At 33.3% G+C, this 15370-nt stretch overlaps 1 protein-coding gene across 4 annotated transcripts in view; it reads right to left on the reverse strand.

The window, feature by feature from the left end:
• Nucleotides 1-1709: 1709 nt before the first annotated feature.
• The window catches only part of yrt (erythrocyte membrane protein band 4.1-like yurt), a 75472-nt gene continuing 61811 nt past the window's right edge, over nucleotides 1710-15370 (reverse strand). For all 4 annotated transcript variants that reach the window (XM_072526942.1, XM_072526941.1, XM_072526943.1 and 1 more), the window contains one exon: nucleotides 1710-9319. In XM_072526942.1, coding sequence (XP_072383043.1) covers nucleotides 9143-9319 — 177 coding nt within the window. In that variant the 3' untranslated portion in view covers nucleotides 1710-9142. The remainder of the gene's footprint in view (nucleotides 9320-15370) is intronic.

Here is a 15370-nt window from a genome sequence, read left to right on the forward strand (position 1 = left end):
ATACTGGACGGAAACGTTAAGTGTCTGAAACGCAATGTTCCGGACAGTGTGCGTTGTTCATATTTAAAACCATTTAAATTATATTTTTCGGAAACGCTATGCACGATAATATGCCACGACCTTTAGATTTAAATTCAGCGAAAAGTCGGAAACTGTTTATTAGAATGAAATGGCATACAATAGAGTAAAATAATAGAATATAATGAAATAAAATAGAATAAAATCAAATCTTAAATTTGTCTTTTATTTTAGTTTATTATCAAGACATAGTTTGTTATGTAGCTTAATATATCTTTCAAAGAAAATTTATGACGCACCATTAATATTTGACAGTAAATAACTGTTATTCATTTCCTTTGTGACTTTATAAAAGAAACCAACAGTTCAACACTGAAGCATTTTCCGAAACAGTTCGTACAAATTTTCTACAATTGAATCAACATCAATCGAAGGATTGCCTTCGACACTTTGATAGAAGCTGTGAACATTGGACCTAGTCGAATTTATTTCCTTGATGCTGGGGATGGACATTACTAATTTTATTGTTATTGGCAAGGATCAGATCGCAGTAGCCCTAGCGTTGGCTTCGTCTGGAATATCTGCAACTTTATTAGATGGCGAACGAATTGCAAATTTTGCCTTGAAATTACTATTAAACATACAAATTCATGAAACACCAGGTTGCAACATCGCCAAAAATATCGCACTGGCGAAGATTTTACAGGCATGCAAATTAATCTTTCGGGATGAATGTACATTCATCATTATAGAGACTAGACAGAACTTTGAAAGATATTCGTGGCAATCAAAAACATTTTTGGTGGAGCTATGATTGTCAGTCAGTTGACCAATTAATTGCTGCGGATGAACTAAACGCATGCCTAACATCATCCAATTTGTGGCGGTACGTAAAGACGCTGCAATTGGCAAATAACATGAGAGTGGTTTTGCAACAAGATCAAAGTGCAATTGTGTTTTCGAAGCAGTTATTAAATATTGGAAATGGTAAAGTAGCTATTGACACTTAGACCGGATTCTTTTCATTACCTAGAGATTGAAAATAAACTATTATTGATTGTTTTTTGTTATTTGGGGTTTAGAAAAATGCAATAAGACAAGATGGTATTATTCAGGAGTGTATAATATACTAACTTGCTTATTTTTTGTTTTCAGCATTAGCAGAAAGGAATAAATTTCACTTAGATGTTGTATATTTGATTTTCTGTTAATCACATTAGCTGTTACAAATGACTCACATTGCAACAACATTTAATTTCTTAATGTAAATCCTTTAAATAAGGAAATATAACCAACTTCCAGCTGGAAAAACTTAAAGCTTCTCTTTTGTAAGAATGGACTTCCTTCAGTTGCTATCTTGTTTTTCTATATTATGTTTTATTAAATTGTACAATTCATTGAAGCTGTTTATTGACAACGAAAACAAATAAAAAATCGTTAATTTTCAAGTAATTCAGCAAAAAACGGTATTAAATTCAATATTGGAACTGTAACCAAACGAAACGCTGTTAGTTGACAGCCGAATGCGTGCCATCGAAACTCCAAAAAAAGAACGCAGAACTCGGAACACCTGACGGTTGTCTGTGTGCCCTATTTTCTCCCTTAAAATGCAATGCTGAGTTAATGATGAGGGTAATAAACTAATTAGAACCGAATGAACTGAACAATTATTTAATTTAAATAAAACACAGTTTAAAAACATACATAAATACTTTATTAAGAGTATATAAAGGACGGATACAAATAGAATAGAATGTTTCAAAGTCTTATTATTTTGACATGGAAGCATAATTATTATTAATACATCTTTATGGCTAAAACCTAAAACTACATAACTGCCATACGAACGAGTTAGATAATTCTATAATTTTGCCATACATTGACTTTGTTAATGGAATGGCACTTGTATGCAGATTACCTAGAATCAGATCTACAAAATTGTCGTATTTTATAATGCATAAACAGATCTAAAATAAATGAGAACATTTAAACAAAACTCTTAAAAATATACTGAAAGGTAAAATATTCTTTTAAAATGTTATTGGGAAGATTACAGTAATGTTATAGGACTCATTTTGTCAACTTTGCTGTCCTTTTTCAGAGAGGGACAAAGGAACAGCTAGCTTTGAAAGTCGACAACAGCCACATGACATTTTTTATTTTTTAATGCAAAATGCAGATATTTTTTTACTTTTTAATTATCCGTATCAACCATCCAATGTTATTGGTGAATTTAAATTTCTTATCGTGTCTTTTATTTAGCCTTGCTTTAATCTTATAAAGTTTAATTCGAGAGTCCCAGATTAACACAAATAGCACTATCTTAAACAAATGTGTCGAGTTGTCGGATATGCAGACGACATCGACATCATAGCTAGGTCCACAGAGTCTGACCGATGCATTCCGGTGTTAAGGGCATCTGCACAGAGACAGGACTAAATATAAATACCCAAAAGACTAAATAAGTGCTTGCCAATAAGTGTTACTATCACTTGTGAAGACATATGGCCTCAAAACTACCCAGAAAAATTAAAGTGACTGTCTATAAAACACTAATCAGACCACTGCTAACATATTGAGTAGAAACGTGGTCACACACAGAAGGAACAAGAACTGCTTAAATGTTTCGAGCGAAAAATCCTAAGAAAAAAAAAATAGAAGAGCAAGAGGAATAGAAGAGCATTGTTTGTGGCACAGGCGTTGCAACTTTGAAGTTTCGGGTAACTTGACGCAGTAAAATTCATTATTGATAGGACATGTAAATGGGACAACGAGCCAGAAACAACTTAGAGGACGATTTAAACTCTATTGGAGTTAGAGCATGGAGAAGGGTTGCCAGTTGGTTGGAGAGAAGAGGTGAATGGAGGATTGTTCTGAAGAAGGTTTTGGCTCATAAGATGTGATGCCACTGATGATGATAATAAAAGTTCGTATCGCCACACGTTTTAGTAATTAAAAATGGCTAAACATGTATAAGACACTTCGATAGTTCAAATCAGTTTATTACAAATTTTAATTTAGTAAAGACAATAGAGATTGAGGTAATTTGACTAGTATTGATACAAACCGGACGGTTTGTATCAGTACCGGACGAAAACGAAATAAATGTATTCTTAGGAATTGCGACAACATTTTTGGAAAATCCAGTGACACGTCGATTTTTAATTAAAGAGGGACACATTGTTCCGATCTTTTAGATTATTTTACTTCGACCCCTAAGACAGGGTAAGAATCACCTTAACATTTTTCAATTACAATAGGGGTTAAATAAGATATCGTTTTAAATCCCTAGCAATTGCCTATACATTAATTTTTAACTTTTTAATTCGATCCAATACTTTATTTTATTCGTTTAGAAAGAAATACATTTTAAACTTTCAATTGTATTTATCTGCTTAGTTAGTTGATTAAGTAAGTCAGTGGTTTAGATTTTAATTTCTTTCTTATCATAGTCTTTGGTTTTTTTTTAAACGAATAGATAAAAAACGTGAAATAAAGGATTCTCTTGTGAATATCAGTTGTAAGCATTAATTTGGAGTCTTTGAAAATTTCTTACAAACCACTCCGGAAATGGTAGATATTACTTCGTTGTATTTTATGAACAATAAATGTGCCAATAAGACATTTCAGCAATTTAATGAAGGACATCAAGATAAACATGTCAGTAGGAAGTATGTTTTGGAATTAGTAAATTTTTTGGCAATGTAGGTAATAAAAAAAAGAGAAACCTAAGAGCCTGTAGTTAATGAAGCTAGTGAAATTAGGACATCTTCACCTAGATCCCATGTAAAGTACGAGGCAACTAGCAGCTGTATCTGAAATCAACCGAACTAGCGACCAAGCCATTTTTAAGAACAAATTCGATCTCGATAAAATACACTTAGTGCAGGAATTTAATGAGGATGATTATGACCGCTGGCGCCGTTTACAGTTTTATGAAATAATTAGTGAGCAAGCTGTAATCGATCTACAGTTTTTCTTTAATATCTGCTTATCTGATGAATGCACTTTTTTCATAAACAAAATTGTAGTTAATTGCCACAATTGCCGTTATTAGTCTAATTAAAACCCCAGGATTTTCCACGAAGTACATACACAGCAACCGCAAAAATTAAATGTATAGTCTGGTATTTTCGGTGATAGACTGCAGGGACCATTTTTCTACTTGAAAACTTGACTATTGAAATGTATTTAAAATTACTGGAAGACGTGATTAATCCTGCCTTGGCCAATATTATTTAAAAAGAATCAAGAATAAGATGAAGATCATTTGATTTTTTAACAGGACGAAGCTCCTCATCATTATGCTTTACTTGTTCTTCATTATTTAGAGAAGATTGCATACTTGCATTGAATTGGGATCGAATAGCCTCCTTGGTCAACAGATTTGTCTCCCCCTGGATTTCTTTTGAAATGATATATTTGAAACCCATATTGTTGGGGTGATTCTTACCCAGGATTAGGGGTCCAAGTAAACTAATCGAAAATACCGGAAAAATGGGCCCCTCTTTAATCAAAAATGTCCAAATATTTTAACAATTTTAGGAAATATGGAAATTTAAAGTTCGTTAAAGTATGTTGTAGTAATTCAATAGGTTATTCTAACCTTACCAACAAACTTAAATCTACAATTAAGTGGATAAATTATTGGAATATTTTATTTTGAGCCGGTTTCAAAAATTAGTCAAATAATAAGTAATTTACAATTTTACGTATACAAACTTTGATTAAAGAGTAATGTAGTGCAAAAATCCTATATCCGTAATTCTTATTTTAACTTTTTAGCGCTTATGAAACAAAACTTTTATTATTACATTGTTTATAACTAGCTGTCAAGCTATTTTTATTAAATATTTAAAAAGCTTATTCACACTACTGTAATCTTTTTTATATTTAGTCTACATCTATCTATTATTTTGCAACATACTGGTTAACAACAAAAATGAATTGGTCTTATTTAATTATATGTGGATTATAACTTTATAACTTGCATATAAAAAATACGCATGCATCATAGTGAAGTAATTTGTTTCTATTTCATTCTTTGTTTTGCTGAAAAATTAACACTAAAGACATTACCTAATTAACGTATAATGTTCACTGAAATTACTAAAAAAATATGACAATAACATGAAATGAAAATACATAACACAGATTTTGAGTGAATTATGATTATAACCAAAAAGCAAAACATAATTACGCAATAAATGGTTTGAATGAGGAGTCATGCACTATCGGATAAAAGTAGAGCAACAGTTTTGACAAAATTTTCGAATCCTGATTCCAAATAAACAAACTGTTAATAACATAGTAACTTTTTGCAGTAACTGCAACTGTGGAATATATCAATATCAACAATATTTGAAAAAATAATTTTGTTGATTTTATATTTTGAACATTTCTGTGGGGAAGAATAATTCCAAGTGGTATTGCAATTTCGAAAAAAGAAAAAAAAAGAGATATGTGAATGCCTTAATGGGGGGTCAAAACTAGATGAAATTTCAAGACAATTTAGTCAAGACAAGACAGTTAGAGAATGTCTAAAATAATTTCATTCCATAATGAAACAGAACATTTCAAAAACCTACTAAAATCAGGAAAGCCAAGAAAAACAATAATAACTGACAGACGCAAATGATCCTTGCTTCGCACATCCCATAAATTATTACCAGAGGCCGTTGGCTAACCGACAGTACAGATAAGGTTAGTAGAAACAAAGTTGTTCAGTAGACGTCCGGCATTTGCACGTCTACATTTAAACTGAACTTAAACGAAAGGAATGAAAGAGGAGAAAGGCTTCTAAATTTCTGCACCTCTTGGGAGAAAAATTGACTGTATCCTGATTTAATCCCGTTTCAAAATTTCCATAAAGGAAGCACACGTTTACCCAGGAATAACTGCAACAGTGATCACTAGTTACTTTCCGCCGAAATTCGTCTCAAACTAAAATATACACTCGTCCAAACTGGTCTCTAAGGAACAATTATGAATTCACACGGCGGGACAAAACCCAGAAACAAACTCATTGAGTCGAACACAAACATAAGACCTGGACGAGCAGGGAAAAAGGAAAACGTAGGCGTCAGACCAGACAAGGAACAGAATACAAGGAAGAAACGAGGTGAAGGCCAGAGGCTTAGACAATGAAGCTTCAAGATCAAAACATAATGAACTACCAGCAAGTAAAACAACTATGCAGATAGGATAAAAACAAGTATTTAAACGAAGTCGAGACACTTCAAAATAAAAGTGAAAACAGGGACATGTTCCAAAGGTAAGGCAGGTAAGGACAGGCAAATCATATTCGACTTCTCACCAAATCTATATATATAAGGGCAGAAAATGGAGATCCTAACACATAAATCACAAATAACTCAAAAATTAAGCACATACTGCGAAAATCTCATGGCTTATCATAAAACAACAACCACCACAATTACAGCAGATATTTATATTAAAAAGGTAGAAGGGCTTAAAGGCCCTGGTATAGACCAGATAACAGCAGATATGATCCTGGCAACAGGTGAAGTAAGGGTAAATATAATCTAAGAGATTTTCCTAGGCATATGGAAAACTTGTAAGTGGCCGATGACTGGTTCACCTCAGTTTATGTACCAATCCACAAAAATAGTTCAAAGAAATATGCAATAAATACCGCATCATTGCCCTTATACCACACACTAACAAGGTAACGATGCAGATTATCTTAGAAATACTAAAGCCGTACGGGCTCCCTGAAATACCAAAAGAACAGGCAGGATTTATGTCAGGCAGAAGCACCACAGAACAAATTTTGAACTTTTGAGACAATTTATCAAAAAATCAAAAAAATTCAATGCAAGCACACACGCGTGTTTTATTGATTAGAGTAAAGCATTTGACTTTGTCAGATTGGACAAATTGTGGAAATATATGGTGGAAATGGGTGCTCCATAACACCTAGTCGCATTACTAGTATGGAGAAAACTCAGCAAAAATGAGGGTATCTCAGAATGGAAAGGAGGCATATCCATGAAGCACCAGAAGAATCCACAACTTAAGGTACGCAGATAATACAACCCTTTTCGCCGAATCCTTGGAATAATTGATCAGCGATGGTCGAGGAAGCAATGACAAAGCTCACCAAAATATGGAAAAGTTAGACCATTACCATACATACAAAGATGAGACTTGTAAAATCACTAGTGTTCCCCATGTTTTTATGTTGGTATAAACGCTGCATGTTACAAAAAGTTTCTAAAACATTGTTACCGAAAAAATCACCTCTTAACTTAATCATGTGGTGCGTGGAGGTGGTCTGGTGAAGCTGACATTGTAGGGAACGGTGCAATGAGTTACAGTCCGGGGAGGAACACCAACAGGATATTACAAAATAGTCACAGCCCCACTAAACCATTGCTTCATTATAGAAAATCGAAAAGATGGAAACACATCAAGAAACATAATTGAGAATTCAAGATGGCACGATGTCTGAACCGGATGACCAACTAGGAAGAAGGGATTTAGAATAAAAAAAAATACTACGTTTGGGGACAATATACTTCTCCGAATTTCTGTTCTTTCTTGCAAAAATTTTTGTATCGCAATAATTTTGGTTTTAATTTTAGCAAATATTTCAACAAAATTCCGTAATATGTATGGCCTCTCATATTATAATGCACTCTATTGAACCTAACGAAATTATGACGAAGATATGTCCTTAAAAAAATAAATTATAATATGCAAAATAACTATAGACTACCAGTTTTTATACCTAAAAAACTGCAAATCTCATTGTATTCATTTTCGAGTTCCAGTATGATTTAGCTAAATAAAGTAAATATATGTATTATTACGTTTATTTCTTTGTATCCGACAATAAAGATAATAAAATACTTCGCGATATAGATTTAATGGCGGATTTACTAATACTATTGTCGTATAAAGGCACTAATACGAATTAAAAGAAATGAAATGATAATAGAGTAATACTCAATAAATAAAATGGATTTAAAGAATAATAAAAAATAAATTTTAATCAAAATGAAAAAGCGAAACTACAAAATCTAACATATCTCACTGCAATTATCATATTTCGTTCCAAATTATGGCTAGTGATATTAGGATACCAAAAAGGAGAATCATGTGTTTAGGATTCTGTGTAAGGCGGTGGTCTCGGATAAACGCCGGACGCCACGTATAGCGTTACGCCATACGTCGCATCTGTATTATATAATAAATAACGGATGCGGACTCTTGCACGCTGAACGCAGCGTGCAACTACTGTACAAGCATACAGACGGAATGTACGACGTAACGTTATACGCGGCGTACGGCGTTTATTTCGTTACGCCATACGTCGCGTCTGTATGTTTTATATAATAAATAATGGATGCGGACTCTTGCACGCTGAACGCACCGTGCGACTACTGTATACCATTACTTAAGAGACGCTCGCGTTAATATCTTTATTCCAGAAGAATATATCTATCTGAAAAAAAATGTATATAATTTCTGTAGAGAATACAGATACATATGATAGGTAATTTGCAGTAGTATTGCAATAGAGGCAAATTCATGACCGACAGAAATATCCATCACTTACAAACATGAATTGACGAGAATTGCTCCACCTTGCTAAATACAGAGAAATTTCGAAAACATGTGATCGCAATTCTCGGCGAAAAAACGTGAAAGAATGATTTGAAAGGTTTAAAATCGCGGTAGCCATAAGATGAAACGTTTTTCAGTTGTTTGTATTTACTAATAATATAGGAAACAAATTTAAAACCATAAGTACATGGCCGTCGTATGCAACTTAAGTACTTAATTAATTAAAACTCATGAACTAGGCATCATTAACTAAATTAGGAGCTACCAATACCAATTGCAATACTTATATGATAGCGTAGTTCAAGAATTTTAGTTTGAGTTGGAAGTTTGAAGAACCTTGAATGTTATTGAAACTTTTGTACATCAAAAATAGTTTCCTTATCAAGAGTGTTTTAATTTTATTGTCGTATATCACATAGTGACATACCAAAACTACAAATAACTGTTTGCTTTAAGAAAACATCCGTTAATATAGACAAACACACAAGGCTCTTCCCATTAAAAAAAAAACAAAAATAGTGTACTCGTCTTCTCATAGCTGCGTTGTAATCACAGACTTTCGTATTATTGTTGTTTCGGTTGTATCCACTTTCGACACAGGAGCTGATACCACATCTGATGAGACAAGCCAGGGAGATACCTTACTCAATGTAGGGCTCAGAGGGGTGGTGGGCTTCGAATCGGATCCGTCCTCTAGGCTAGTTTTGTTCTGAAACAGATAAATATTAATATATTTGAAAAAAATCATTAACGGTAGTATAGAAACGTAGATTTAAGCTACTTATAGTAGGCGAGCGGCGAATCTCCAAAAAGATAACCATGACCTATAAATCGTAGGCAATCGGAGAAATTTGGTACCAAAATGTTCACAACTGCACAAATGAGCACAACTTTTCTAAATAAAATTTATTGAATGGGTTAGGGGAACATAAAAATAAATGAGATAAAAGCAAACATTTTGATTTTATAATTTGATTGAAACTTCGGCTTGGTTTTGATTTCTAATTTTGACACAATATACTATTACAATTCTACATATAAATTTGATATTTAAAGAAGACAGTTTCACAATTCCAAACTAAATGATCATAAAGTTTTAGCAATTTTTATCCGACGCGCGAGTAGCGCGCAACCTCGTTTATTCCTACTTGTAAAGTGCGCACGGAAAATTATTTACATGAAAAATTTGTAACCCTTTATAAGGGTCGATAAAAGTTAAGATAAAATAAAGTTGATTGTTGAATAAATTTGTTTATATATTTAAAAAAATTATCTTTTTTTAATAACTTTGATAAGAGTACAATAAAGTATCATAATTGTAGCAAGTGACTCATGTTTTAACGATTTTTACAGACTAGTATAATTGGACGTTTACCTTTTAGAAAAAAATATTAGTTTGTTCCGAGAAAAGTAGAAAATTTAATTATTATTTAATAAACAAATTAGTGGATTATTGCAGAATCTGTTTAATATCTTAAAAATTGACAAAAACCTTCTTCTTTTGACCGTTCAAAGAACATACGTTCAGGTAAAAGAGCTCTCATTTGATATGAAATACATTTCAATAATTTGATGGTCTATTTTGAAACTGTTCAAATGTTTTGGCAAAGATTTAGGTCTAGGAAAAATGTAAAGTTGTCAGCGTGTATGATTTAAGTTGAAGTTATCTGCAATGATGCAGATGAAGGAAACGTAACTGGCAACAACGCCACTGTTCGGGTAGCTATCTTATTGTCTGTTATCTGTAAGTCGGTTTCCTAAGCGCACTGACAGGGGTTTCATAAAGCAGAGAACAGAATTGTTTGTAGTAATATTATAATAGTATACTTGTTATATTATTATATATTATTGTAGTGGAAGGAGCTTTTGCGTTTACTTTTTGCGAATTGTAAGTAATTTAGTTAAATTCAATTTGGTGACAAATAATAAATATGACAAACAGTAGTAATAGTATATCAAACGAAACGTCACAATTTAACACCCGAAGAAAAAACTATGATCGGAAATATGTTTGAAGGACTTTGAGCCATAGAACAAAATATAAATATAAGCGATGTAGTTACATTATGTAGTATTTTGACAATAGATTCCGAAGCTAATGTGTACAGAATAATTAAAACAGACGATAAAAACGACGATAATAATGCTTTGAAGGTTGAGACAAGAGGAAGCAAACAAATTAAATTGGACGATACCAAACAAGCCATTCGTGTTGCAGTACATGAATTTTATTTCAAAAAGGAATTACCAACTATAAAAAAAATTGCTTCTTCTCTTCAATCTAATGAAAGTGTTACAAAAATATCAAGACATGTTTTGTTACGTACTTTATACGAAATGAACTTAAGGTATTTAAAGAGAAAGAGTAATAGCATCCTTATTGAAAAATAATAAATCATTTTATGGCGCTGAAAGTATCTGAAACAAATAGCAGAATTTCAAAGAGATGAAAAAAACATACAGATGAAACCTGGTTAAATGAAGAACATAATGTGACAAACATTTGGCAGGATTTAAATGTGAATCCGTCGTAAACAAACGACAAGCTTTGCTAGATGGTTAATCGACAAGTTTAAAAGCCCCATCTGGAAAAGGAAAACGCCTTATTATTAGCCATATTGGTAGCTACTCAGGATTTATTGAAGCAGGTTTAAATTCATTTGTTTCTAAAAAGACTGAAGATTATTATGAGGAAATAGATGCAGATCATTATGAAAAATGGTTTTCAGATATTCTTCTAAAAATCGAGTCAGGATCTGTTATTATTATGGATAACTATGAAAGGTTGTCACTCCATCTTTTGTGCGGTCGTCCGATACTTCTTCTGCCGATTGGTGACTTATCTCTTGCTATTTTGACGACACGGGTCTCCTCCATTCTGCTTATGTGGTTATTCTATTCTTTTTTTCTAAATGACAATCAATTTGTTCTAAAATCCCGATTTTTTTTTATAATAACCGCACGCCTATCGTCGACTCGTCGATTTCCTTTCCCCTCAAATCCGCAAAGGTCAACATTGAAAATATGAGTCACTTGCTACAATTTTGGTACTGTGGTGTAGGATTTTTACTCACAATACCATATTCGTGGAGAAATTTTTGTATTTCGGCCAACATGCAAATTATTCGTAGTTTGCACTTTAACTCAATAAATTTTCCCTTTCTCTAATTTATAACGTTTACAGATTATTCGTTATATTAGAATGATTCAATTAAGCTTTGTATTGATTTTAAAAAATTCCATCTCTTCTTCTGAAAAAGTTATCTCAAAATTTACAAATATACATCTATGAACATTTAATTATTAAGAAAAAGTTGTTTTTTAAGCATTAATGTAATAAATAGTATTATAGAATTATATTTGTATGAGAATGAATGTCGTTTAACTCAATTTCTCTCTGAATATTTAAAAGAAAATTCATGGAAAAATATAGTAAAAATATAGTTAAATTAAAGAGTTTCAAAATAGAAGAGTATTTCTTGCTGGATGATTACCCGCTCGTAAAGCAACATTCCGATTATTATTGTAAAATCGTATTTATGTAATCACATAGATGCAGATACCCGGCTGATATTTCAAGCAAAACAGCTTGATTGACTAAGGTCAAATAAAGCAATTATAATAGATTCTCCTGATACAGACGTATTTTTATTATTGTTGGCACACATAAAACGCTCAAACCTTGTCAAAGAATATGGTTTTGTACAGATACAATGATAGCCCCCGTAATGGAAGGCCTGTTTCAATGTTTCAGAACATTGAAATTCGGCAACATTTAAATTAGAAAACAGTTTTGTCTTTCAAACACTGAAAGACAGAACATTACCTTAGTGAAGGAAAGAACGTTGCAACATTGTGAGTAATGAGAAATGACAAACAAAAAGGACACCTATGACAAGTCATACGTAACTAATACAAATTTGGATATTTACAAGAAAATAAAGCTAGGGACGGCTCACGATGAGGCAGAATATTTAGCAATGCGCCGTCAAAGATTTCACTATAAGAGATTTCAGAGCCATTAGTCCAAGAATGTGCATTTTAAGAGTTAAAGGTCGTTTCTTTAACTACAGTCTAATTAATGCACATGCCCCGACAGAAGAAAAAGAAGAAGAAATTAAAGAAGAGTTTTATGACGAATTAGAGACCGCATATCAGTTATGCCCAAAAAATTATATAAAAATAGTCTATGGAGACCTAAACGCCAAAGTTGGAAAAGAACAGCAATTCCAACCCACAATAGGTAGGCACAGTTTCCATGAGCAATCAAATGACAGTGGCAATAGGTTAATAAACCTAGCAAGATCACTTAACATGGTGATTGCCAGCACGTACTTCGCTCGCAAAGATATACACAAACGTACCTGGAAATCCCCGGATGGACTTACAGTAAATATGATAGATCATGTCATTGTAGACTCGAGACACCAATCGAATATAATAAACGTCCGCACCAGAAGAGGAGCAAATGCGGATTCTGATCACTACCTGGTCGAAAGTAGGGTAAGGGCTAGAATTTCAAACATCAAAAAGGAAAGAGGCTCTAAACATGAACGATACAAGGTAGAAGGACTCAAAGAAACAAAAAAAAATAAAGAGTATAAAGAAAAGATAAACAACAAACTAGAAAACAGAATAACACATGAAAGCCTAAATAAGGAGTGGGAAGAATGCAGAGACATCATAAAAGAGGCAGCTAAAGAAGTACTAGGCATAGAAGGTAGAGAAAGAAGAACAAGAACGAATGACTGGTTTGACGAAGAATGTCAGATCATATTTACTGATGCAACAGGGGCACAGAACCCGACAAGCAGAGGAAGAATATAAACGACTAGGCAAAGAAGAAAAGAAAACTCACCAAAGAAAAAAGAGAGAATATATGAACAAAGAACTTCAAGAACTACAAGAACTAAGTAAATCAACAGAGACAAGAAAATTTTATCAGAGACTAAACAAAAGCAGAAAAGACTTCAAACCGAGAACAACGATGTGTAGAGATAAGGAAGGTAATATATTGACAGAACAGCAAGAGATACTAAGTAGATGGACAAAACATTTTACGGAAAAGTTTGAAGAAGATCGGAGAGAGACGAATCCTGACATACCATTAGACCAAGTAGACAACAGAGAAAAGACTCCACCAACAATAGCCGAGATTAGAGCAGCAGTAGACAAATTAAAGAACAATAAAGCACCGGGATCGGATCAAATAGCATCGGAGTTACTAAGGAAGGAGGAGACGCACTACAAAAAACAATACATGAATTGATAACAAAGATATGGTCGAATAAACAACTACCAGCGGAGTGGAATAGCGGCATTATTGTACCATTACATAAAAAAGGAAATCAGTTAGAATGTGGAAACTACCGTGGAATCACGCTGCTGAATGCAGCATACAAAATAATGTCCAACGTCATTTATGAAAGACTTAGACCACACGCTGAAAAAATAGTTGGCAAATACCAAAGTGGCTTCTGTAGACAGAAGTCAACAATAGACCAGATATTTGTTCTGCGACAGATACTCGAAAAAACAAGTGAATATAACATCGACACACATCATCTCTTCATAGACTTTGAAGGCGCATATGACAATATAAACCGAGAATTCTTAATAAAAGCAATGAAAGAATTTAATATGCCAACACAACTAATAGAACTGATAAAAGAATCTCTAAAACTAGAAAGTAGAATCCGGATAGAAAATGAATTAACGGAAACAATAGATGTGAAAAAGGGACTACGCCAGGGAGACGCTCTATCATGCATCTTGTTCAACATCGTACTCGAGAAAATACTAAGGGACACAACATTCAATACACGTGCAAATTCTAGCATTTGCAGATGATGTTGACATAATCGCAAGATCAAGAAGAGAAATGATAGAGGCATACAACCAAATAGAACGAGCTGCACAAAATAGTGGTCTTAAAATCAATCAGACCCAAACAAAATATATGCAGGTAAGTAAAAACGCAGAAATAAGGCAGCCACAAAATATAACAATAGAATACAACATAGAGGGGGCAAAAAACTTTATAACCTTGGGATCCCTAGTTACGTCTGATAATAACGTTACGGAGGAAGTGAAGAGGCGAATATTTATTGCAAATAAATGTTACCATGGCTTAATTAGGCAACTAAGATCAGATAACGTCGCAAGAAAAACAAAATGCCAAATATATAAAACCCTAATAAGACCGGTACTCACATACGGCTCAGAAACCTGGACACTCACTAAAAGAGAGGAAACGTTGTTTGCCACCTTCGAAAGAAAAATCTTGCGACACATATATAAGGGCAAAAAAGAAAACGGAATATGGCGAAGAAGATACAACTCTGAACTATACAAAATATTCCAGGATCCGGATATTATAACATTCATTAAAATAGGACGGCTGCGTTGGATAGGACATGTAGAAAGAATGGAAGAAGGCGAAATACCAAACAAAATATTCAAAAAGATGCCAGTAGGAAAAAGAACAAGAGGAAGACCGAAGCTGAGATACTAAGAACAAATAGAAAATGATATAACAACGTTAAAAATAAAAAACTGGAGAAAAAAAGCACGAAACAGATCAGAATGGAGAAGAATCCTGGAACAGGCCAAGACCCAAAAAGGGTTGTCGAGCCAGTGATGATGATGATAACCCTCAAAGATAGAAAACGTGGGTAAATGTGACCTCCATCTAAACAGTATAACCTCCATATAACTCTCAAGCTATCTGTTATTTACAGTATATTTGAAGTATCTTTAA

Source organism: Diabrotica undecimpunctata, chromosome 3 (genome assembly GCF_040954645.1).
Source record: "Diabrotica undecimpunctata isolate CICGRU chromosome 3, icDiaUnde3, whole genome shotgun sequence".
NCBI lineage: Eukaryota > Metazoa > Arthropoda > Insecta > Coleoptera > Chrysomelidae > Diabrotica > Diabrotica undecimpunctata.